The sequence below is a fragment of the Erythranthe guttata genome, chromosome 10, assembly GCF_056151865.1.
Source record: "Erythranthe guttata isolate IM_541 chromosome 10, IM_541, whole genome shotgun sequence".
NCBI classification, from domain to species: domain Eukaryota; kingdom Viridiplantae; phylum Streptophyta; class Magnoliopsida; order Lamiales; family Phrymaceae; genus Erythranthe; species Erythranthe guttata.
The window spans coordinates 17,425,691-17,452,195 of record NC_142542.1 but is presented as its reverse complement, the minus strand read 5'-3'; the positions used below and the strand labels follow the sequence as shown (position 1 = coordinate 17,452,195).

At 34.5% G+C, this 26,505-nt stretch overlaps 3 protein-coding genes across 3 annotated transcripts; 1 reads left to right on the top strand and 2 right to left on the bottom strand.

The window, feature by feature from the left end:
* Positions 1-2,503: 2,503 nt before the first annotated feature.
* Positions 2,504-4,229, top strand: LOC105952321 (zinc finger protein CONSTANS-LIKE 5). The gene is made up of 2 exons (XM_012975862.2): positions 2,504-3,501; positions 3,590-4,229. The coding sequence occupies exons 1-2, from the start codon at positions 2,710-2,712 to the stop codon at positions 3,932-3,934; spliced, it is 1,137 nt and encodes a 378-aa protein (XP_012831316.2). The 5' UTR covers positions 2,504-2,709; the 3' UTR covers positions 3,935-4,229.
* A 3,218-nt stretch (positions 4,230-7,447) lies between these two features.
* LOC105952260 (PTI1-like tyrosine-protein kinase At3g15890) lies at positions 7,448-10,819 on the bottom strand. The gene is made up of 4 exons (XM_088824016.1): positions 10,591-10,819; positions 10,339-10,513; positions 9,065-9,327; positions 7,448-8,396 (listed from the first exon to the last, which is right to left on the bottom strand). The coding sequence occupies exons 1-4, from the start codon at positions 10,635-10,637 to the stop codon at positions 7,712-7,714; spliced, it is 1,170 nt and encodes a 389-aa protein (XP_088680142.1). The 5' UTR covers positions 10,638-10,819; the 3' UTR covers positions 7,448-7,711.
* A 14,284-nt stretch (positions 10,820-25,103) lies between these two features.
* On the bottom strand, positions 25,104-26,074 carry GDU3 (glutamine dumper 3). Its single transcript, XM_012975811.2, has one exon. It carries the CDS (start codon positions 25,835-25,837, stop codon positions 25,346-25,348), a length of 492 nt encoding a protein of 163 aa, XP_012831265.2. The 5' UTR covers positions 25,838-26,074; the 3' UTR covers positions 25,104-25,345.
* Positions 26,075-26,505: the final 431 nt, after the last annotated feature.

The window sequence follows — 26,505 nt, the reverse complement described above, 5'->3', positions numbered from 1 at the left end:
TGTTTACATTTGTTGAACGTTCAACATAGTAATATTACTCTATTGCACAATAATAATGAGTTTTGTTGTGTTAGTATTATTGTGCTAGAGATTAATATAGCAATATTACTGTGTTAAACTGTAGTTTAGTTAATTTTATTGTGCTTAATAGTAATATAGTTAATATTACTGTCAATCACAGCAATATTGCTGTTTAAACGAAGAAAAAAAAAGTTACAGAAAGAAAGAAAAGAAAAAAAAGAAAAAAAAAATCGAAAAAGTCAACGCCGGAGACCGGCGAAAAAATCTGGAAGAAAAACAAAAAAATAATTTTTTTTTTTAAAAGTCAACGCCGGAGACCGGCGGGGAAAAACAATTTTGAATTTTTTGTTTTTTTTGAAAAAAAAATGTTTTGTGTCAAAATTGAATAATTTGTGAAATTTGGGGTCAAATTGAGGTTAAATAAAGTTAAGGATGAAATTGTAGCATATTAAAGTATGAGGGGTTATTTTATACCTTTACAAAAATCTGGACCATGTGTGGACTTATTGGTAAATGAGTTTTTTATCTGGATCTTTTTATGAATAAATACCCATTGATGGACTTATTTGTAATGATCCCTATTTATTATACCTTTTTGGGTGAAAAAATAATTAAATTTCATTTAATTATTTAAACTTATCTTTGACTTATCATATTTTGACAACTAAACAAGGTCTTAACACGCTACACAAGTGATTGTTCCAAATTAAAACATAAAATTGTATAGTTACCTAAATAAAATAAAGGGTAAATAGCACTTAACCCCCTTGTGGTTTGAATATTTTGCACATGACCCCCTTATGGTATGAATTTAAGCACATAACCTCCTTGTGGTTTTGACATTTTGCATATGACCCCCTTATGGTATGAAATTAGGCACTTAACTCCCTTGTGGTTTTGAAATTTTGCACATGACCCCCTTATGGTATAAAATTAGCACATAACCCCCTTGAATAGAAAACTGGAAAAGACTAAATTACCCCTATCAAGTCAAAAGTTCTTGTTTTAATTTAAAAATAATTATTCTATAAAATGAAAAGCTTAATGTACGTTTTTTTGTAAAATGAGAAATATAATATATTATTGTGTTTTTTCTATTTTACCGCACATATATTTTTTTTTTAAATTTAATTTTCATTTCAACTTTAGAGAAATATTTTTTTTAGATTTTTTCAAAAGAATAAAAAAAAATAAAGACTTTGCTTCTTAAAAAAATTAATGTTCGATAATAGCTATAGTATAATATATTGTATAGAAAATAGTGATATAATAATCATAATTAATGATAATGTTAAAAAATTTCAAATTGATTTTTAAAATCGAATAAATTGTCAATCGTACAATAACTAGTATTTTATACCTTTTGTGCTTCAAAATTACAAAAAACACAATAATATATTATATTTCTCATTTTACAAAAAAATACATTAAACTTTTCATTTTATAGAATAATTATTTAAATTAAAACAAGAATTTTTGACTTGATAGGGGTAATTTAGTCTTTTCCAGTTCTCTATTCAAGGGGGTTATGTGCTAATTTCAAAACCACAAGGGAGTTAAGTGCCTAATTTCATACCATAAGGGGGTCATGTGCAAAATGTCAAAACCATAAGGGGGTTATGTGCCTAAATTCATACCATAAGGGGGTCATGTGCAAAATGTTCAAACCACAAGGGGGTTAAGTGCTATTTACCCTAAAATAAAATAAACTATTTATAGATGCGATGAGATAAAAAATAAAAAATAAAACTCATTTTCAATCTAAAAATTTAGGGTAAAATTATAAACACCATGAAGTATGGTTAAATTACGAAAAATTCCCTTATGTTTGGGTAATTACAATCACCCTTAAACTATAAATTTTCTTACACGTCTACTATTGCGGTATCAAATTTAGTGAAATCTTGTAGAATAATTTCAATTTTGTACTCGTTCGATCCCATTCGAGCTCCACATTTTTTAAACAAGATGATCATAAGATGTGTTTTTTGGCTTGTATACATCAGATTGTGGTGTATCAGAAACTACATTTACAAAACGAGTACAAACTATAAACAACATTCGACGGAATCTAGAAGATTATGTTGAATTTGACTCCATAAGTATGAACAAGTAAGAACATTCATAATTAAGAATGATAATTACAATTATCCAAATATGAAGAATTTTTTTATAATTTAATAGTAATTAAGGGGCTGTTATAATTTACCCTAAAATTTAATCATCAAATATTGAGAAAGAAGAGTTTTTTTTTTTTTTTTTTTCTGGTCTCAAAGTAGTAAATCTCGTGATGTATCATTAACTGGATTTTTACCCTTTACAAGTTGGAACAAGTTGCCGCATCTCAATTTCTCTTACACCAAACACTCTGTCATATCCATTTACTACCCCAAACGTACCCCCACCCAAAAACAGTAGGCCCAAGTCGGCACAGACAACTACTAAACACAAAAAATATCACTTGTGCCATCAAATCTCTTTCGTGGCTGAGAGTTCGCCACGTGTCGTCCCACAACTCGTCAGCAGCTAGATTTCCCTTCCCTTCCCTTCCCTTCTCTCTCCTTGACATGTTGGATAGATAGAGCTTCACACCTCTCTCTGCTTATTCCCAACCCACACCACTAGTTTTTAAGCCTAGTCACCACTACTATTATTTTTTTCTAGAGAGAGAAAATAAAATTTAAAGGAATGGGAATTTTACAAGGCGCCGGTAAGTTCTTTCCGGCGGGGTTGAACGTGGTGGCGAAGCCATGCGACTACTGCAAGTCGGCGGCGGCGCTTCTCTTCTGCCGCGTGGACTCCGCCTTCATGTGCATACCTTGCGACGCTAAGGTGCACCGCTCCTCCGCCGGCGGCCTGAAACACGAGCGTGTGTGGATGTGCGAGGTCTGCGAGCAGGCGCCCGCCGTCGTCACCTGCAAGGCCGACGCCGCCGCCCTCTGCGTCACCTGCGACCGTGACATCCACGCCGCCAACCCTCTGGCCAGCCGCCACGAGCGCGTCCAGGTGGTTCCCTTCTACGACACGGCGGAGTCCGTCATGATGAAGTCCACGGCGGCGGCCGCTCTTCTGCTGCCGCCCGTCGGCGACTGCAACCACAGCAGCATATTCGCCGCCGCCGCTCCTCCTCCTCCTCCTCCTCCTCACATGGAGCAGCAGAATGCCTACATACCAGATTCGTGGATTTCCATGAACCCGATTATTACGGCGGCGAAGCTAATTCCAGCGGAAAATCCTGATTTGAAATCCATGGAATTGTTGTTCCAGGATTCCGACCAGTTCCTGGATTTCGACAACTACCAGATTTCTTCACAGCCTTTCACCGACAGCGTTGTCCCAATACAGACAGCAACCATCGAACCGCCGGTTCAAGCTCCACTGGGCCACGACCACTCGCCGGAAAACCGGTTCGATATCGATTTCGCGAGATCCAACATCAATTCATACAACAGCTACACCACCCATTCACTCAGCCACAGTGTAAGTACCAAATACCAAACTCAATTCATCTCTCCACCATTAAAATTGCAGGAATTATAATAAAAAAAATATATATTAAAAATTTCAGGTATCGTCGTCGTCGATGGACGTGGGGGTGGTGCCGGAAGGAAATTCCATGTCGGAAATATCCTACTCGTTGGGGCGGACCATCAATTCGAGCGGCGATGGCTCGCAGGTTGTCGGAATGGACAGAGAAGCTAGGGTTTTGAGGTACAAGGAGAAGAGGAAGAACCGTAAATTCGAGAAGACGATTCGCTACGCTTCTCGAAAGGCCTACGCGGAAACCCGGCCCAGAATCAAAGGCCGGTTCGCCAAGAGAACCGAATCCGAGTCCGATCTGGACCGGATCTTCGGAGCCGGAGCTGCGAATTTTATCGCCGACGCTCGATACGGCATCGTTCCGTCTTTCTGATGGGGAAAGATTTGTGTCAGTAATTTTCAGATAGTTGGATTTCTTTCTACATGTGGCAGTAATAATTGAAGGGGGGTAATACCGTAATATTAGTAATTAGTAATTATTAAAAGAAATGTACTTTTTTTTTCTTTTTCTTTTTTGTTTTTTAATTTAATTATCTGACTGTTGAAATATTACTGCTGATCAATGTATGTGTATCTATCTATCTTGAATCTGGAAAGCCCTGCTACTTTTTTTGTTGACGGGCTTTTTTTTATCTGTAAGTTATTTAATTAAGTCAACTTTTATTTCACATTACTATATTTATTGAATTTTTAAAGTTATTTAATTTCACATCATTTTAATTAATTAAATATAATATAAACACAAAAAAGGGTAGAGTAGTGAATTATTGGAAGCATGAAGAAGTTGAATTTTAATGATATTATTTTGGCAGGGCGAAAAAAAGTTTAACTTTGTTGTGAAGTGATTATGATCGGTGGTCCCATTTTGCGGATTGGTTCAAAGATTTGTCTTTTGGATTGACATTAGCCGAGCCACGATTTTAAGTCGGATCCGAGAGTCGAATGTGTTTACGAGATTATGAGGAAGTTGCTAATGATGCTCTTATAAACTACTTTTTTTTTTTTTTATATATAAAATAGGGTAAATTACAACCACTCCTGAGGTATGGTCAATTTACGAAAAAATCCCATTTGTTTGGATAATTACATCTATCCCCTCAACTATGATTTTTTCTTACACCTCCACTCTTATGGTGTCAAATTCTACATAATCATTTAGATTTCGTGGAATGTGCTCTAGTTTGTAAATGTGTAAAAATGCAGTTTCAGTTGCATCACAATCTGATATGTACAAGCCAAAAAACACATATTATAATCATTTTGCTTCAAAATGTGGAGTTCGAATGGGATAAAACGGGTACAAAAGTGATAATATTCCATATAATCCAGAAGATTCCACTAAATTTTATAGTTGAAGGGATGGTTGTAATTACCCAAACAGAAGGAAAATTTTCGTAATTTGACCATACCTCAAGGGTAAATTGTAATTTATCCTATAAAATAATAGGAATATGAGAAATATTGGAGAGGACATGCCCCCTGCTTTTTGTTAGCTCCACCACTCGATATTGAGCAGTAAATCTAAACCTGAATTATGGGTGGCGAGGGGTATTTTTCAATCCAAAATTGGAGTTTTTTTTTATTTTTTTGGCTTTTAATGTAGTTTAAAATTCATTTAATTGCCTATACTATTCGATCATTTCAATAATTTTAATCAAAGAAACAAATTAAACATTCAATTCCACCATTTAAATAACTTTTTAAGGATTTGAAAAGAGTATCAGCATGAAATTCCATCATTTTAAGAGTATCATTTTTTTTTTTTAAGGATTTAAACAAATAATTTTACCCTTTAATTTCGGTACGTGGAGAGGAACAAGTTAGAGTGTTTGGTACATGAAATTTTGAAATTAATTGAGAATACATCTGCACCAATCATACATCACCAAAACCATCCAATGGTGTCCATGCAATTATACCTGGTTTAGATCAACTCAATTTGGCATATTTAAAGTAAACTAAACTAACGTGTGGTTAATATTGTCTTTACAAATATCTAATACCTAATTCTCTTATTGGAGATTATCTAAAATCCAGCTTCCAAACTCATTCAAAATAGCTTTTTTTAAGTTAATTTACTCTCTCATGCATTAGTTGTTACAGTAGAGGAACTAGCATAGAATCAGGGGTGTTGCCCTTCCAGTATTTTTTAAACCTATATTATTTTAGTATAGCAAAATTGAAAAAAATGTGTATAATAGTACAATGTATTAACGGCCCCTCTTAAAATCTTTTTAATGCATTCGGCCCCAAACATACTGTAACAAGCAAAATGTGTTAAAAGAAAAAAAAAATGAATATTGATTTGATTTTGACCTAGTCAATATTTTTGAAAGGTAGAAGAACTCGCTCAACTTTCAAAAACATATCTCTACTGAAAAATGAATTCTTAAGTGGTATTTGCAAGAGTTTCCGCAAACATAGAGATTGTTGTTGTTTGAAAGTCGGATTGAACGGAACGGAAATCACTTTTTATGAGAATTATGTAATATTTTTTGGAATAACACAATTTATTCCAATTTCAATTTCAAAGTTTTTGTTCATTCATATTCAATAACTTCGAAAATTACATGAGTCATAACATTTTTAAAAAGTTACAAAAACTTTCATAAATTTTCAATAATAGGAACCCCTCATTAATAAAATCATAAAACTATAACTACTCATATGACAAATTTTACTATTTGCTTTATTTAAAAAATAACTATAATGATTCCAGTTGCACTAAGCATCTATTTATTTTGTCTGTAGACACCTATTTTTAAATACCACATTAAAATTCTAAATCCTCAAATGATAAAAGTAATCCTCAAAGTGATAAAAATCAAAACTATGGAAGAAACCATGTCTTTTTGTACGTGAAAATTTGCAAATGAAATAAACGGATTTTTTTTTTATTTCTTTTTTTGGAATTTTTAGAATTATAAATTTCGGAATTTAAATGGGAGCAAAGATTGAAAATTCCAAATATTTTTGATATAGTTCCAATTCCAATTAAAAAAAACTGAAATAATCAGAAATTGAAATAAAAAACATTGTTCCAAAATAGAAACTTTATGAATCTGACGGAAATTGGAATTTTAAGAAGCAATGCGAATAAATACAGTGGGACTCCTCAACAAACAATGGTCCCGGGCCACGTGAAGTTCACGTGCGGAGTGGCCCAACTGTATTGCAAACTCGGGGAACCTTTTATCTCGTTTAACTTTTATGTGGGCCCAGCCCAGTCAACTTTCCTAAATCCCACTTGTTATTTCCCCATACATTTTTTGTCGTATTCGAAAAGGATGTAAGAATAATTCCACGGTACAAACTACAAACTATATAATCCATCTCCTTCTCTAAGTAACAAAAAAAAATTGATTTCTCTTTGAATTTGATTTGCCTTCTATTTTATTTTGGGTGAAACGTCTTACCTTATTATAGTTACAATTTTATGGGCAAATTACAGTCAATCCCTGAGGTAAAAATTAATTTACGAAAAAAAACCCTTATGTTTTGGTAATTACAGTTACACCCTTCACATATGTATTCTCTTACAAAAAAATCATTTTTTCAGTAGGTAAATTTGACATCGTAAGAGTAGACGTGTAAGATAATACATAGGTGAGGGGTGGTTGTAATTACCCAAATATGAGAGATTCTTTTATAATTTAACCTTATCTTAGAGGGTAACCGTAATTTACCCTAATTTTAATTGGATGTATTTATGTTTTTTCTATAAGCCAGTGAAGACTATGCTATAATCTTTAATAGTGAACATCAGTTAAACTCTTACAGGAAATGGTCTTGAATTTCTGAAAATCGATTGAGATTTGGTATTGAACTTCTGAAAGTGGCTGAAAATTTGATGGTAAACTTTTGAAAATCGACTTTAAAACGAAACTGAGAATGAACCCACTATTAAATATTGGCGGGAAATTTTGGATAAATAGTGACAACTTGTTACATACAACAAAATGGGGAATAAAAGAATCAAACAACTAACTCAATGTTCTCACACTTCAAATTTGCTGTGTTTTTTAGACCATCTCAGCATTTTTGCATCAAACCAAACTAGTATAATACATTAATAATATTATTAATAATCATAATAATTAAAAAAAAAAACACAAAAAATAAAAACTCACAAAACACATTTTTCACACACTCATCTCCTATCCCCATAACCCCTGTAAGAATCTTGCATTTTTTGTGTCTCCAAAGCACCAAACACACCATAAACACTCTTTCCATCATCCTCATCATCATCACTTTCTTGATCAAGTGCCATTAAATCCTCACCATACTTAACACTCTTAATCCTCATACTTAATCCCGATTTAGCACCACCGATAATCGTATTATCTCCCCCCTTAAGAAGCCCCACCACTTCCCTCATAGTCGGCCGTTTCTCCGCCTCGCTCTGCACGCACAATGCCGCCACATTGACCGCCTCCATCAACTGCCTCTCGTCGAAATTCCCCCGGAGCTTCGGGTCCGCTAGATCCTTGACCCGCCCGCGCGTTATGTGGGGCTCCGCCCATTCGGTGATGGTCCGTTTTAGCCCGCCCGGGAGTTTCTCGATGGGTTTTCGGCCCGTGACGATCTCTAGAAGGAGGATCCCAAAGCTGTACACGTCGCAGCTCTCGGAGACTTTCCCCCACATTGCGTATTCGGGTGCTAAATACCCTAAAGTGCCCTTGACCCGTGTGGTCATGTGGCTAACGCCTTCGGGTATTAGCTTTGCGAAACCGAAATCGGCTACCAATGGCTCGAAATTCGAGTCTAGAAGGACATTGCTTGCTTTGATGTCTCTATGTATTATGTGGGGTGTCACTTCATGGTGCAAGTACCTAATTAGTATATATGTATTTCATCAAATTAAATTATTAAAAACAATAGGACAAAATGCAATTCGCCCTCTACAAATTTCCCATTTTCATACTATCCCCCTAAAAATTCAAAAACTGGATAATCCTCTTTTCAAAATATTATTTTGGTTGCACTTTGCCCCATAAACCAATTTCTGATGGGAATTGTACGACAAAAATAACATTTAAAGGGGCAATGTGTAAAAAGATAATATTTTTCAGAGGTAACGTGCAACAAAAATAACATATAAAAGGGCAACGTGCAACATAAATACTCATATGCCGATGAATGATTAATCCATCAAAATTTTGTTATCGGGGCAATGCGCAACAAGAATAATATTTTGAGGGGACAGTCACTTTCTAAAATTTTGAGGGAGTGATGTGCAATTTGCCCTAAACAATATGTAATTAAGATATGACTCATGAAAATAGAGAGAGTGAAAGTTTATTTGATGCTACACTCGGTTTAACACATCGCGTGATTATTAATCGTTGATCTGCACATTATATATCACACACACATACCTATGTATGTATATGTGTTTACTGATCAGAAGTAATTTCACCACATCAACGATTAAAAATCACCGAGTATATTTCACCGAATGTAGCATCTGAATGAATAGTAAGTGGGTGAGTAGTCTTACAATAAGCCTTGTGCGGAGCCGAGTGCAATATTCATCCGTTTGGTCCAATCAAGATGAACTTGGCCGGCGAATTGGCCGTGTAAATGAGAAAGCAAGCTGAGATTGGGCATGTAATCGTAGACTATGAGGCGTTGGTCGTTTCCGGCACAATAGCCTCTCAGCCCTAACAGATTCTTGTGCTTCACCCTACCGAGTACTTCTACTTCCACCGCAAACTCCATTTCTGCCTTCGAGTTCATCGACTTCAATTTCTTCACTGCTATCTAATATGAACACAAAAAAATAAAAAAATAAAAAAGTTTAATTATGTTTTTTATGATTGAAAATCTAGAGGGTAAATTTAATGTTTTTAGAAGGAAAAAAAAAATCTTAATTAGTTTATCTTTCTTGTCTACGTTTTGATTTATCCTATGCAACTTCATTTAAAATCTACATATTTTTAACTACGTTATTTATATACATATATAATTCAGATCTGAACACGCTCTTGACGGAAGAATCCTAGATTCGCAACTGGTGCAAGCTAAGGGTATTGGGCATTTGGGCGCAGTATAACAAAAAATACTTAATTAGTTTGAGGGACTTTAATTTTTGTTATATTTGAGATTTTGCTAGAAAATAAAATAAAGTTTATTTAAAAAGTCACTTACCAAATCGGAATTTCATGGTTTAAATCAAATTAATTAAACCTCAAAAAATTGAAAAAAAAGAGTTATTTAAAATCAACTAGATGATCGAGTTGGAATTTCGGATTATCAACAACCTTCTTCTATTAAAATAATACGGCTTCGAACCAGACACCAGCATTGGATGTCAGGGCCGGTTCTGACCCCGTAAACTTTTGATTTAATTATCTTAATTTTGTCAATATTTTCGTCATATTTTCTACAAAATTCTTATCTGTTAATACAAAAAAATTCTTGTCCAGTAGTGCTCCTTAAGGAATTAATGTGTTCATTATACAATACAAATATGAGCCTATATTTTTTTAAAATGTCTTAAAACTCGCCTAGCGCCCCCAATTTCTCAGAAATAACCCTGATGGATGTGTCGTGTGTATATATTCTTTTGTGTGTAAATGAATGATAAAAAATTAGCATATACAAGTCGAACCTCTATAAATTAAATTAATACAGTCGGGACTAGGGAAATTCTATTAATTTAGCGAATTATTAGATGATTATCTAGTTAATAATTTAACATATTTTCACCGAATCAAGACCGAGAAAAACTATTATTTAAGCAAGGTTATTAATTTATCGAGGTTCGACTACCTGGAGGCCGTCGGAAGTTTTGCCCCAATAAACACTGCCAAAGCCACCTTCACCAAGCTTGTAATCATCACAGAATCCATTGGTAGCAGCATGCAGTTCCTTGTACGTGAATATTCTCCATGATTTGCTGCTGCTGCTGCTATTCTCTCCTCCTCCTCCTCCTCCTACACTCAACCTACGTACCCACAATACAAATTATTAATTACCAAAATAACCAAAAAAAATAAAATATGTGTTTAATTCCAAGATTACCCTTGTTCAACTTTTTCAGAGCTGCAGCAACTGAATGAAGACCCCATTGTTTTTTTTAAGAAAGTGGGATTAATTCTCTCTCTCTCTCTCTCTCTCTCTTTTGAATTTTCTTGATCAATAATTAGACGAAGGGTTGTATGAATTAAATGATTGCAAGTGAAAAAGAATTTGTCTCTTTCTTCAATGGTGGCGCTGCCGTCCTCAGCCGGCTGATCTTTTAATGTAACTAGTTGTCAACATTTTACTTTTTTTTTCTCATTATTATACAACTTATCATTATATTATATATATATTGTGTATCTATAAATTATAATAACCAATAATATTTAATTAATCATCGATAAAAATATTTACAAGTAATTATTTGGCCTGGTCAACGCTGCTATTTTAAGCATATTTAATTAATCATCAATAAAAATATTTACAAGCTATTTTATGCATATTTTAAGCATATTGAAACTGATATTATATCTTTTATTGCAATATCATTAATTAATATGTGGAAGTGTATATTAATTCATGAAAATAGTAATTAGTTAGAGAAAAAAAATAATGATAAGGGTATTTTAGTAAAATTATTTTTAATAATTAATGCATACTTATTGATTTTCTTAATATATGCGCAAGAATTCAGTACAACAACTAAAATGAGAAGGAGCTTTGGGAGTATGAACATACGATGCCATTTGGCATCGTCTCAGGATTGTCAATATAATCCAGCTGCTTGGATTAAAAAAAGAGTAACGAGCAATAATTAAATTCGAGTAAATATATTTTTATTAAATAAATGTTAGTTAACTATAAGTTGCTAATAGCATTGAGTGCTGATTTGTAATTTTCATAGTGTGATGATATTTTTTTTATGTAATGATGTAATTGATTACTATATTTTTTTAAGTAATTATTTATGCATTCAAAATTAAATTTTACCAACCATCTTCAAAGAATTCGTATCTACTTTGGTTATTAGAGTCAAATTTAGGGTTCAGATTATAAATATGATTGAATTCAAAATGAACAAGAAAAAAAATTGAATAGTTGAGACTTTAGTCTATCTATTCTTCAAACTTTTTTAAAACTAAGGGCTCGTTCAGTTACTATTGTAAGGTTCTACTGACTAAATAACATGTACTATAATAAGACGTTCGGTTGACAAGATTCATACTTAAACACGATATGAATTATCGGTTATGCCCCACTTTTTACACTTATTTACGTTCACAATAACTTTCTTTTTTCTATTTTGGTAATATGCCCCAAATGTTAGTGATATGTGTGCTATTGGCCCAATAGGTCCAACTGATTTTTCCATGTAAATAAAATATTCACAATTCAGGCCCAACCCAATTAGCACATCTAGAGATCCCAAATTAAGGAAATCAAGAATGCCATTAAATATTTTGTTACTTGAATTTTGCTTCGCTTTATTCTTGCAACATCGGGAGTGGTTTCCCGGCGTATAAGTTCCGACTATCAAGTTAGTTTGTATTTAATTTGTATATACTGAATTCTAGTAAAAAAACATTATATTAGCGAGTAAAAGTTCGAGTACTGAACCCCCTATTTATAGATATTTTCTCTAACTTGAGTGTCGGAGTGTCTACACCGGAAAAAACCCCGGTGGTGCAAGTCCGAGGCGACAGCTGACGATTCCAACGAAGACGATCGATCTGCTGAATTCGGAGATCCAATGTGATGTGGAGCACAAGATGACAAATTCGACTAATTCAATGTTTGGTTATGGAACCGACGTTTTGATAAACGATAGAAGAAGGGATTAATGGTGAATTGGTAAGGTTTGAAATGTAGCTCTCAGGTGTGCATTATTGCAGGGAATAAATATATATGTTTTGACTTTATAATAATGGCACTTATTAATTATGTCGTGCTTGGACCTGTTCATGTGTATGTACGTAAGCTGTTTTTTAGCTAACAAAAGTTTGATGATCATGACTACACCACTCTTTATTTTCTTTCTTTTATTTTTCTTTCAACTCTAGAATTGACTGCAATTTCCTTTCAGATGTAGATATTATTAAGAAACCACCCCTGTGTAATCTCGAGTTGCTGAAAAAGCACTCATGTTAAAAGAAATGGCAAGAAATCCCTTATGAAAATTTATCAAGGCAATAAAGTCCCTAACAACTTATTGTGTACTGCACGCGAGAATTGTGCGGCTGAGAGTGCATTTTGACCCAGAAAGATCAAAATACTCTTTAAATTATAAAATTTTAAAATTACAAATATACCCCAAAATTTTGTATGCTCCAAAATGAAGTTTTCAAAATTTGCAATTCAATCCTTTACATTTCCAGAAAGGCCATCTTCCCAAATCAAACCACAAACGTCACTCCAGCCGGCAACCATCTTCACACCATCTCCGGTGTCTTTCTCACTAGAAAACATCACAGAAAAAGAGCCACGGTCACCATCGTACCCGCCTCCATAACCACCTCCCTCACGACGTCCATATCCACCACCGTCGTTGCCGCAGACCTTTTAAATTGCTGGTAGACAGTAGCTCTCCGATCCCCCCTCTCTCTCTCTTTTTCTTTTTTTTTTCTTTTGGGATTTTGTTTTCAACATTTTTTTTGAGGGACTAAATTTTTTATTCTTTGGGTTGAATAATTTTATTTTGTGTTATTTTGAATTCAGGGTATTTCTATCATTTTATCTAAGTCAAGAGGAAAAAACGAAAAAAGTGGCAGTGTGCTTTGAAAATATAACATTAGAGGGTTCTTGCTATTTTTTTTAAGACAAGGGTTTTATCAAGAATTCAAAATTACACAGGGGGTCATGTGCAATTAACTCATATTATTAATTAATATAAACATTTTCCCGGCAAAAATAGAAATGTTCTGCTCTCGTCTGAATTATTAGATGGAGAATGTGCGTTGAATCCAGAAACACATTGTTATATTTCCACCCAAAGAAGCTTACAGAGAAAATTCAGAAGAGATGTTAGTAATCAAACAAAAAGAATAAACATATATGAGTATAGGAAAGGTTGGAATTGAAACAGCTCAGTCTTCCAAACCGATTCACACCAGAGATTCAATCAGGTCTCAAACCTTACACACACACACTGTCTAAGATTGCACCAACATAGAACAAATCCCTCTCTATCCACTCTAACCCTAAAACCACCCAGATCGGAGGTAAGACCAAGAAAACGATGCACTCAGTAACTCACCCACTCGCCACAGACCCAACTCACAGAAGAAGGGGGTAAAGCTTTTGAATTAGGGTTTTTCTCTAGGTCTTACCTTCTGCCACTTCAACCCCCACATTAAATAGGTGCTCCAGTCAAAGGTTGCCGTTGAAGGGACCACCACTGGGACAAGCACGGCCTAGGACGGCGGCGTTTGGGCCATGGTTGCTGGAGCAAAAGGAGTAAAGAGCAGAAGGGGACAAGGGGGAAGAACAGATGTTGTCTAGGGCACAAAACGGGAAAGAGGGAGTACAAGGGGAGAGGGAGAGTCAGAAAGAGTCAATGGCCAGGATGAGATGGATGAATCCAACGGTTCAGATTCATCCTTCCAGTGGCTTCCCACAATTGGGCTTAAGTATCAGATGGACCGTTCTCTAGTAATGTATGTGTTTAAGTAACATAGGGATTTGAGCTACACGCCACAACCTTAACAAATCTCCACCTTGGACCAAAGTGTATCATTAGTGAATTTATAGTTTGTTGGAAGTCATCATTGCTGTTTTTGATATACATGTAAAACACAAAGTACTATTTGTACATCTTTCTGCTTTCACACAGATAGACACATTGCAGTTCATAAAGAAAAGCATGCATACAAGCAATTACATAGAAAACACATAGAAAATCAGTCACACAGACTGTAACAAAAGCACTCAGCAGTTTAATCTTGTGAAATTAGGTTAAAGTTTTTCAAACAAGAACGAAATTTCTCAACTGGTAAGCATTTAGTACCCATATCAGCAGGGTTGAACTCTGAGGGGATTTTTTCAAGATCAATAATCCCTTCTTCCACAATTCTCCTAATAAAATGAAATTTGATCTCAATATGTTTAGTTCTATCATGGAAGACAGGGTTTTTGCACAATTGAATTCCAGATTGACTGTCAGAAAAAACTACCACTTTGTTCCTAAAGAAACCAATTTCAAGTAAAAGACCTTTCAGCCAGATAGCTTCTTTGAAAGCTTCAGTTGTAGCAACATACTCTGCCTCAGTAGTAGACAGAGCAATAATGCTTTGAAGCTGAGATTTCCAGCTTACACAGGAACCATTTAAAGTAAACACATAAGAAGTGGAGGATTTTATGCTATCCCTACAATTGGCAAAATTAGAATCCACATACCCAAAGAGTTCACTTTCAGTTTTACACTTAGAAAACAGCAAATCAAGTTTAACAGATCCTTTTAAATATCTAAGCAACCACTTAAGAGCCTCCCAATGAGGCAAACCTGGATTAGACATGTACCGACTCAGATAACTCACATAATAAGCAATATCTGGGCTGATGCTGACCATTAAATACATAACAGACCCTATAGCATTAGCATAAGGCACATTCTTCATTTCATACATTTCAGGTTCAGTCTTGGGAGACTGTTCCTTACTTAACATAAAGTGGGCAGCAAGAGGAACAGATACAGGTTTTGCAGATTGCATAGAAAATTTCTCAAGGATCTTTTCAGTATAAGAAGATTGATTCAGAAACAATGAACAACTTTTTCTATCTCTGATTATATCCATGCCAAGTATCCTTTTAGTATTACCAAGCAATTTCATGTCAAATTCATCACTAAGACATTTAATGACATAATTGATTGTTTTAATACAAGGACTAGTCAAAAGCATATCATCCACATAGAGGAGCAAGAAAACAGGAATATGGGCAAATTGTTTGAAATACAAGCATGGATCATAAGAACTTCTAAAAAATTCCAAGGACTTCATGCATGCATCAAATCTTTTATTCCACTGTCTAGGGGACTGCTTAAGGCCATACACGGATTTTTTCAATAAACACACATAATCAGGATGTTTCTTATCAAGAAAACCTTCAGGCTGTTTCATGTACATTTGCTTATCTAATTCACCATGGAGAAATGCAGTTTTCACATCTATTTGTTTTAATTCCCAATCAAATTGAGCAATTAGAGCAAGCAATATTCTCACAGTAGTAAATTTCACAACAGGAGCAAATATTTCTATGTAATCAATTCCTTCTTTTTTGGTGAACCCCTTAGCCACTAGCCTAGCCTTATATCTAATTGAATCAGATTCATGCTTTACTTTAAACAGCCACTTACAATCAACTAATGAACATTCAGCAGGTTTTGGCACAAGAATCCAAGTATGGTTAACATGCAAAGATTCAATTTCTTTATTCATAGCATTTAACCAAGAGACAGATTCATTAAATTTAAGAGCTTCCCTATAAGACTTAGGTTCATTACCATCCAGAGACTCAAAAACATGAAACACATAAGAAGCAAGCTGATATTCATCTAAATGATGAGGACTAATGATGTTCCTTCTACCTCTGTCCCTAGCAAGTTGGTAATCACCAAGATTGTCCACATAAGGCACATAAGTATTAACATTTTGATCAAAAATATCATTTTCAGGCACATTGTTATCAGTTTCACTATCAGAATCAGACACAGTTTCATGTTGAGCAGGAATAATAGGGGAAGTCTCCACCTCAGTGGAGGTAGATTCAGAAGAAACAACAGATAGAAAAGGAAATTCATTCTCTTTGAATATCACATTTCTACTAATCACAGTTTTATATCCTTGTTCCCCCTTAAGCCAGCACCTATAACCCATAATCCCCTCTGGATAACCCAAAAAAAACACATCTAACAGACATGGGATCAAGTTTATCATGTTTTTGGTGCACAAAGGCAGAGCAACCAAATACTCTAAGATTAGACAAACTAACAGGAATACCAGCCCACTTAGTTTCAGGTAATTCACCACATAGAGGCACAGAAGGTGATCTTATTGATCACATATGCAGCAGTTAAAACAGCTTCACTCCAAAACATTTTAGATGAGCCAGATGAATCTAACATGGGCCTAACTCTATTAAGTAATGTCCTATTCATCCTCTCAGCAGCACCATTTTGCTGAGGGGTGTAAGCTACAGTTTTATGCCTCTTTATGCCAGACTCAACACACAGAGCATCAAATTCAGCATTACATAATTCAATTCCATTGTCTGTTCTCAAGGTTTTAATTTTCATTCCAGTTTGATTTTCAATTAAAACTTTCCATGCTTTAAATCTTTGAAACACATCAAATTTATTTTTCAGCAAGAATACAAACACTATTCTGGAAAAATCATCAACCACAGAGAGGAAATATCTATTACCACCATGACTAGGAACTGGGGCAGGGCCCCACACATCAGCATGTATGTATTCAAGGATATCAGCGCATTTAGAAGAATTATGGTAAGGAGACACATGAAATTGGACTTTAGTCTGTTTTCCTAAAATGCATGAGTCACATATGGGCAGATCAGACACACAGTCATTATCAAGATAATTGTTTTTATGCAATAACTCAAGCCCTTTAGCACTTATGTGACCTAACCTCCTATGCCAAAGACTATAATGATCATGTTTAACAAAATTAGCATGCAACAAGGGTTCAGCAGAACACACATACAAATTTTGCATTCTAATAGCTTTGAACACAAACTGGTCATTTTTCATAATATTTTGGCAACCATTTCCCCAACTTCCATGCAAACCACTATCCTCAAGTATAGCCACAGAAAGCAAATTACTACTCAAATTAGGAACATGTCTCACATTTTTAAGCATAAGTTCAAAACCAGATTCAAACTTAAGAATAATAGTTCCTAAACCAACCACATTTATACCACTGCTACCAGCCATAGACACATTGCCATTTTTTAGTTTCACATAGGATGTAAATAAGTGTCTATTAGGTGTCATGTGGTGTGTGCATGCAGAATCAAAGATCCAATCATTAGCACATGGAGATGAAATCATAGAGTTGACACAATCATACACAAACTCACCAATCATGAAAACATCACCAAGATTATCAACAACAACATTAGCCTGTTCATTATTCTTATCTTTCTTAGGTTCAGTGCACTCATTTGCATAATGACCAGGTTTACCACAATTATAGCATTTTATGCCTTTGACCTTGTTCTTACTCCACTCTTTGCCCTTTTTAGGTTTTTGAAAAGACTGGTTTTGGTTGTTATTACTGGAAGAGGCCTTGTTTTGAAATTTGAATTTTGGCTTTCCTTTCACAAAGTTAACATCACCAAAAGATTTGTTACCCTTATTGGTTTTTAAATCCAGTTCTTTGCTCTTCAAACCATTTATGACAGTGTCAAGAGTAACCTGATCTCTACCATACTTAATAGCAGATTTTACATCACTATAAGTGTCAGGAATTGCATTTAAAAGCACAATGGGAGTATAATCATCAATGTTTTTATCTCCAGTTAATTTAATGTCCTAAACTAGTTTTGTAAAAATATCCAGATTCTCATCTATATCTTTACTTAAATCCAGTTTAAATCTGAAAAACTTTTCAAGTAAAAACATTTTTTAGGGCAAAGAGGTTTCAGTGTACAGATCTTGCAGTTTATCCCATAAAGCTTTAGCATTATCTTGCTTTCCTAATTTCCTAATCACAGAATCACTCAAATTCAAGATAATCAAGGAATATGCAAGTTCATCAAATTCAGCTTTCTTAGCAGCAGGTGTGGTATCTTCATAGTTTAGAGTAATAGCTTTAAAACATTTTTGCTGAACCAAAACCCCTTTCACGTTTTGTTGCCATATAGAAAAATCACCTTTCCCATCAAAAGGAGCAACATGATATGCATTCATAATTTACACAGATGCACATATAGTATAAGCAAATAATTTTACACACAGATCAGAACAAACAGATTCAAAAAACACACACAAAGTTATAGATGGAGGAATCCTAAGTCCTGGACAAACCCCCCTCCCCAGATTCCTTTCAATAAATGGTCCAGATAAAGGAGGTTTGGAGTAGAGGCAGTCTAGACTTTCTAAGAGTAGGAATAATTGTGGAAAAAATAAACCAAATAGGGAGCTGAAAAAGAAATCACATATGAGCACATCTGCCACACAGGGCCAAGTAGTGCCACACAGAGCCTCCACGCCACACAGGGCCAACTCAATGTCACATAGGGCTCCCAACCTCCACATGAATTAAGCAGGAAACGAAAAAACTAGGGTTTTAGGGAAATTTACCTTGTCAGAACCAAGTTAGGTTCTGTAAGCCTTCTTCAAGCAGATCTTCGAGCAACCTAGCTCTTTATACCACTGTTATATTTCCACCCAAAGAAGCTTACAGAGAAAACTCAGAAGATATGTTAGTAATCAAGCAAAAAGAATAAACAGATATGAGTATAGGAAATGTTGGAATTGAAACAGCTCAGTCTTCCAAACTGATTCACACCAGAGATTCACTAAGGTCTCAAACCTTACACACACACACTGTCTAAGATTGCACCAACATAGAACAAATCCCTCTCTCTCCACTCTAACCCTAAAACCACCTAGATCAGAGGTAAGACCAAGAAAACGATGCACTCAGCAACTCACCCACTCACCTGATACAATTCCAGGAGATTTGAATAACATGGATAAGGACAAGCCATATTCATAACTGCTCCAGAGGAGCTGTTTCTATTTAGTTATTAGAAGTTTGTATTTAATTATTAGGAAGTTAATGTTAGTTTTATATAAATAGTTCTTCCTTGTTAGTTTTTAGGGGAATTTTGAATTAGTATTCTGTGTGAAATTCTGGAGCACTGTCCTCTCCATACGGACAACCTACTTAGTGGATTTTATGTTTAAGATTCTTGCATTAAATCTACCTTTGTTTTATTTTTTTATTATTGTTTGAGTGTTTATCTCTATTTCCTTAATCGGTACCTATCAGTTTGGTATCAGAGCAAGGTTTCGATCCATAACGGTTAATACCAGATCCACTGCTTCCCAAAACGAATCCACAATCCCACCCACCGACCATATTAGTCAACAGTTGGCGTCCATCGCTTCCAAACTCGAAACAATTGATGCTCTGGCTGCCGATGTGGCTGTCCTCAAAGCCCAAGCCAACCGAACACGGCAAACCAACAAAGGAAAAGGGGCAGAAACGAGGCTTGGCAACCGACAACGTGAAAAACCAATTTGGGCAGATGATGAAGATACTGGAATAAACAGCCACAGTAAGCCGCATTACTATCCCCGACAACCTTACACGAAAATGGATTTTCCTAGGTTTGAAGGCGGAGATCCTCGAGGATGGATTCTTAAGGCGGAAAAGTATTTCCGTTACAATCAAACTCCCGAAGACTTGAAGGAAGATATCGCTTCAATGTACTTAGAAGGAGATGCCTTGGATTTGTTCGCGTGGATCAATAAAGAGCGCACTATCTTGTATTGGGATGAACTCGTGAAGGCTTTCCAAGAAAACTATGGCCCTGCAGAATTCCAAAATCCAGATGAATTTCTTTGTGGCATCCAAGAAACTAAATCTGTTCAAGAATATCGACAAGAATTCGCTAGACGATCTGCACGAGTTTCTAATTGGCCAGAACACTGCCTCTTGGGTGTTTTCCTCAATGGGTTGAAGGAAGAATTACGAGCAGATGTAAGAATTCATAAGCCCCGAACGATGTATAAAGCTATGAGTTTGGCACTAGAATTTGAATCCAAACTTACATCTAATTCAGATTCAAGTTGTCTTCGTAGCGGACACCATTTGTCTACACCAAATAAACCAAACCCACAACCCCATTCATCTATTCCTAGATCCATACTTCAACCAGATTCAGTTAAACTTCCGACAACAACGTAAGCTAGACAAGCACTTACAATGGAGGAGCGACAATTACGAATGGCGAAAGGCCTTTGTTTTCGATGCAATGAAAATTTTGGACCGGGACACCGTTGCAAAATATCAAACCTTTCACTCATGGAATTTATGGATGGTGAAACTCCATTTGTATGAGATAAAGAAGCCATCAATTTATATACTGAAGATTCTTCTATGGCAAGATTGGCCGAAATTTCCTTTCCGCCTTGAGGACAAGGCGAATTTTTAGGGGGGTGTACTGATACAATTTCAGGAGATTTGAATAACATGGATAAGGATAAGCCATATCCATAACTGCTCCAGAGGAGCCGTTTCTATTTAGTTATTATAAGTTTGTATTTAATTATTAGCAAGTTAATGTTAGTTTTATATAAATAGTTCTTCCTTGTTAGTTTTTAGGGGATATTGAATTAGTATTCTGTGTGAAATTCTGGAGCATTGTCCTCTCCATACGGACAACCTACTTGATGGATTATGTTTAAGATTCTTGCATTAAATCTACCTTTGTTTTATTTTTTATTTATTGTTTGAGTGTTTATCTCTATTTCCTTAATCGGTACCTATCATCACCACAGACCCAACTCACAGAAGAAGGGGGTAAGGCTTTTGAATTAGGGTTTTTCTCTAGGTCTTACCTTCTGCCACTTCAACCCCTACATTAAATAGGTGCTCCGGTCAAAGGTAGCCGTTGAAGGGACCACCACTGGGACATGCACGGCCAAGGACGGCGGCGTTTGGCCATGGTTGCTGGAGCAAAATGAGGAAAGAACAGAAGGGGACAAGGGAGGAACATATGTTGTCTAGGGCACAAAACGGGAAAGAAGGAGTACAAGGAGAAAGGGAGAGTTAGAAAGAGTCAATGGCCAAGATGAGATGGATGAATCCAACGGTTTAGATTCATCCTTCTAGTGGCTTCCCACAATTGGGCTTAAGTATCTGATGGGCCGTTCTCTAGTAATATGTGTGTGTAAGTAACATAGGGATTTAGGCTACAGGCTCAAACACATTGGGCCACAACCTTAACACACATGACAGAACCTAAACAGAAGCTGATTGTACAAAATCATCAATTTCCATGCTGCCGCATCTCTCTCTCGATTTTTTATTTTTTTGACGGACTTTCGTCATAAAATCCTTTGAAAAAATAAATATTTACGTCCGAAAATTTTATTTTGTGATCACTAATGTTTACATCAAACGGAATTAATGATTATTTTTCACTGGCGAATTGACTCGATCGCAAATCCTTCAGAAACTATTTCGATGAAATGAATTCATTTGTCTGGCAAATTAATTACAAAATATAATTCACATATTCTTGTCTGGCCAAAAAAAAAAAAAAAAATAAGAAAAAGGGAAAAGTTTCAGCAATGCGTGAGTGGACATTTCCAATAATTAACAATAATGGATAATTGCGTCATTCAATTGTTCACATCTAAGTTTCATACAATCAACTTTTATATGCCACAGTATTTCACCGTTTCGTCTGTAGCATCTACAAAACCGCAAGTAAGTGATCAACGTAAATATATACTCTCTCCCAAAAAAGAAAAAAAAGGTTTTATTCAAAATTTATTATTTTTCAAGGGTAAATTGAAACCACCTCCTTGATGTAAGGTGAAATTACAAAAAGACCCATTTTTTGAGAAATTACATCCAGCTCCTTACTGTTTGTAAATTTCTTGGATGGAATTATGAAAAAATAAGGGATTTTTTTATTCATAAATAGACTTTACCTCGGCATGGCATTAGTAATTTACCCTATTTTTAATTAAGTTTGCCGTGCATGTACCTTGAATGCAATTTAAAAAGAAACGAAGGAAGTAGGATGAAAGATGTAATAATAAGATGGCTTATGAGATCCTACGCCTGATGAAATACATTATGTGGTTTTAAATCGCAAATCTACATAAATAACTAATCACTAAACACACATACACGTAGATACGTATTAATATGTATAAATTAATAGTGAAAAATTACATGATAAATTTTACCGGATGTAGGTTCTACAAAATCAGATATGTGCAAGAACATTTTTTTTTACTCTCATTAATGTAGAAAAAATATCTTTAATTTATATTGATGTCAGCAAATTATTAACTAGTTGTAAATACTAGGGCTAAATACACTTTGCACCCCTGAAGTATAGCTCATGTAACACTTACCCCCTTAAACTATCATTTGTAACACTTACCCCCCTCAACATCAATTATTTTATATTTTAAAATTTAAAAAATAATAAACATAACAATCTAATAATTAACGGTTCATAGAAAATTGAAAAGTAACTAAAATTAATTATTGAAAAAAGATTAAAAAGTAATCTATATTGGGTAACAATGAAGGAAAATATATATAAAAAAATTAGTGAACTAAAATAAATTTAAATACTTAAGATTTCTATTAGTTATGTATTGATTTCTTAAAAAAAATTATCGATAGAGTAGTTTTCATTAATTGGTCCAACAACAATTAGATGTTATTTATTGAATAAATATCCAACGCAAGATAATATTTTTAAATTTTAAAATATTGTATTTTTCAACAGATATTTTTTGTTGTATAATTTAATTATTTCGTTCAATAAAATAATTTTTTAAGGTATTAAAATTTAAAATACAAATTAAAGTGTGCTTGAGGGGGGTAAGTGTTACAAATGATACTTTAAGGGGGTAAGTGTTACATAGGGTATACTTTAGGGGTGCAAACTGTATTTAACCCTAAATACTAATTATTGAGAAAGGTAATTCCATCCCCACATATATATAATTCTCATCATAATCATCATGATAGATTCATAATCACACCCCACAAATGAGACAACTTGCATTCAAACATAGGTTTTTTTTTTTCTTCTTCCCAACAATTAATAATGAATTTTAAGGTGGGAGAGCCCAAAAGAATTGTAGTCCACTCAAAGAAGACAATGCATGCAGTTGTGTACTACACTAACACTACTTTCCCCCCATTTCCATCACTCTTTATTTATTATGCTTGATGATGTTTCCCCTATCTTTATTAAATTTTCATTGTTTGTTTTTTACAATATCTTAATTTCATGAAACCATGATTAATTATATTATTGCTTTTTATTTAATATTTGATTACTTCAACAATTTTTGGGTCAACACTCAATTATTATAATAAAAAAGAAAAAAAAAATATTGAGTACTTAAGGGATTGTGTATTATATCTAGCTCCCGAGTTTGTGCAATTAAATTATTATAAGATGTACTGCAAGGAATGATCTAGCGGTTGGAACAAATGAGTCTGTGTCAATTGACACATGTTGGAATTTCCTTACCAACAGCCGCTAGGTTGTCACACATGGTTAGCCCAGTGTGGTTATTATTACAAATATCTGAATTTTTGGAAAGATTTGATTTGATAATTATAACTAGTTATTTAACATTTAATTACTTATTATTATGGTTTAATTTCTATAGAATGAACTTGGTTAACTTTATTAGTGCAACATCAAATGATTTTTATTCAGATTTTTGAAAAATATTTATATGTGATATATTGATTTGATATTTCAATTTCGAATATCTCCAATAAATATATAAAATAAATATTTTTTTCTCAAAATGACAATCAAACTTAAATTCAATTTATAGCTTATTTTTGTAAAAATATCTTAAATGTCGTAATTGTGGTTCGCCTTGCCTTCGGAGGTCCTTCTATGATTACAAGATTACCTATTCTATTCAAAATATTGTAAAGATGTAAAACGACAATTAATTAGAAACGGAGGAATTGTATTTCAATTATATCATCTTAATTAATAAAAGTTCATAAATACCTATTAATTTAAAATAGTTAGAATTAATTACCATAATTCCACTTAATTTTATAACCCTTGATTAATCTTTTTTGTCACGGTTCTTAATTTTAAAACTTTATCGAACCTAGACATATTTTTCAACAAGATGCAGTGCAATATATATATCTATTTTATTATTTATTATTTATTATTTATTAGCGGTCATTGAAATATGCAACTTTCAGCTCGCCGCGGCTGGAGAGAGGTGCTACTGTAGTTGGGACGAACCACGTGTTTATCCATGTGTCACGTGACCAACGTCTCAGGCACAACAACTACTTTTGATGCAGCAGCACTGTGTGTTATGTTTTTATAATGCAATTCCTTAAAAAAATGAATTTTTTCAGGTGTAGTATGCTACAAAACATTGAATATAAGAAATACAACGCAAATTTGGAGGAAACGTGTAATATTAAAAATATAGGGGTATATTTATAAATATGTTATATGAATATAATATAAGTTTTTATTTATATATAATTACATACAAATAAATATATTTAAAATAAATTTACTATCAACTATCAGTTTTGCAATTGATCATTAAACCATGTAAATAATTAGGAAAGTAACAAAAATATTTGAAAATTTACTATTCAAATATAATTTTTTTAGAAATAACAAAATGACCCACAAGGTATCCGACATGTGTCCTCAAGCGTTGGACATGAAACGTGTCCGAAATGCAGAAACATAACAAAATTAAAGTTTATGTGCTACGTATATTAGAACAATACATAAATGATATATTTCTTTTAATAATTAGAGTAAATATAAAAATAACAACTAGATTAAAACAAATGATTCTGTAGTCATTATTATATATAATAAATATATACTTTCCCATTAAATTGCTCCTCCAAATATTATTTACACTCAATGTAAAATTGCTAACACAATAAACAAAAATAATTACTCCTACCAAATTAATTCTACATGCAAATCATTTTCCAAATTCTCAAATTTAATTCCCACAAGGGGGTAATTGAATCAAGAAAATTAAATTACCCAAAAAAAAAAAAAAAAAAAAAAATCAATGGACCTGATCTGCAGATGAAGATACAACAGATTCATGGGCAGCCGCCATGTTTCCAATTTCAATGTTCTTCTCTTCATGACAATCTTGTTCCGACAACAAAGTACTATTATTCTCACTGCTGCACGTGCTGCACGTGCTCTTACTACCAAACGAAGATGCCCTACTTGACATCGGAGTTGCCAAGAAAGTCGGCTTTTCTTGTCCGGCCATGATCACCAGGAACTTCTCTTCCATCACCGGCGCCGCCGTCTTGGATCCGCCGTCTTCTGTCTCCCCCGCCTCGAGGTCCCTCTCGGCGGCGTCGCCGCCGCGGTTCTCGAGGTAGCCGGAGAGCTTCCAGTAGGAGCAGGCCAGGATCAAGAGAGCGAAAGCAATGAGGCCCAGCATGGCCGCCAGTCCTCCGAATAGGTACGGCACCGGCGAGTGCCACGGCGATCGCTGCGGCTGCGATGGTTGCTCCGCTACTGCCGCCCCGTAAATTGCCATCGTCGATGATCGTTTTTTAAATTGTTTGATATATTTTCCTTTTTTTTTTTTAATATAAATGTGAGATCTTTGAGTGTGTGTATTTGGTGTGAAGTGAGAGTTTGCGGTGGCGACGGTGGTTGTAGCGGTGGTGGTGGTGGTGGTGGATAGATGTGTTGAGGTGGGGGCATTTTATAGAGAGAGAGAGAGAGAGAGGGTGGATTGGATTTTGAGAAGGTGGATTACTTTTTTTTTTAATGTTATTTTTGTTTTTAGGAATTATGACGTCATTGTCATAGAAAGCAAAAAAAGTTGGTCCCACATTTTCTTTTTTGCTTTCAATACGTCTATTTAATTATGCGTGTACTCACGATGTAAATGCACTTGGGTGGTGTGTCATTTTTATTAATGACGATTTATTTAGGGACTGAATTGGAATATTAAATTTTTATGTGACTTGTCTATAGATGAATTAATAAATAAATTCAAATCGGTTCCTCTAAAAAGAAAATGAAATAAGTTTCTTCATTTTAATTTTCTAAATTCCGATTCCTAATTTTATGATTTTTTATGGAATGAAATTGAATTTTTTTTTCTCCCAACCAAGTGTAATTCTACTATCTAAGAAAGTGACCAAGTGAAATTAATTTAAGGTAAAACTCGTATTTCATTTGGGGTTATCGACGGAA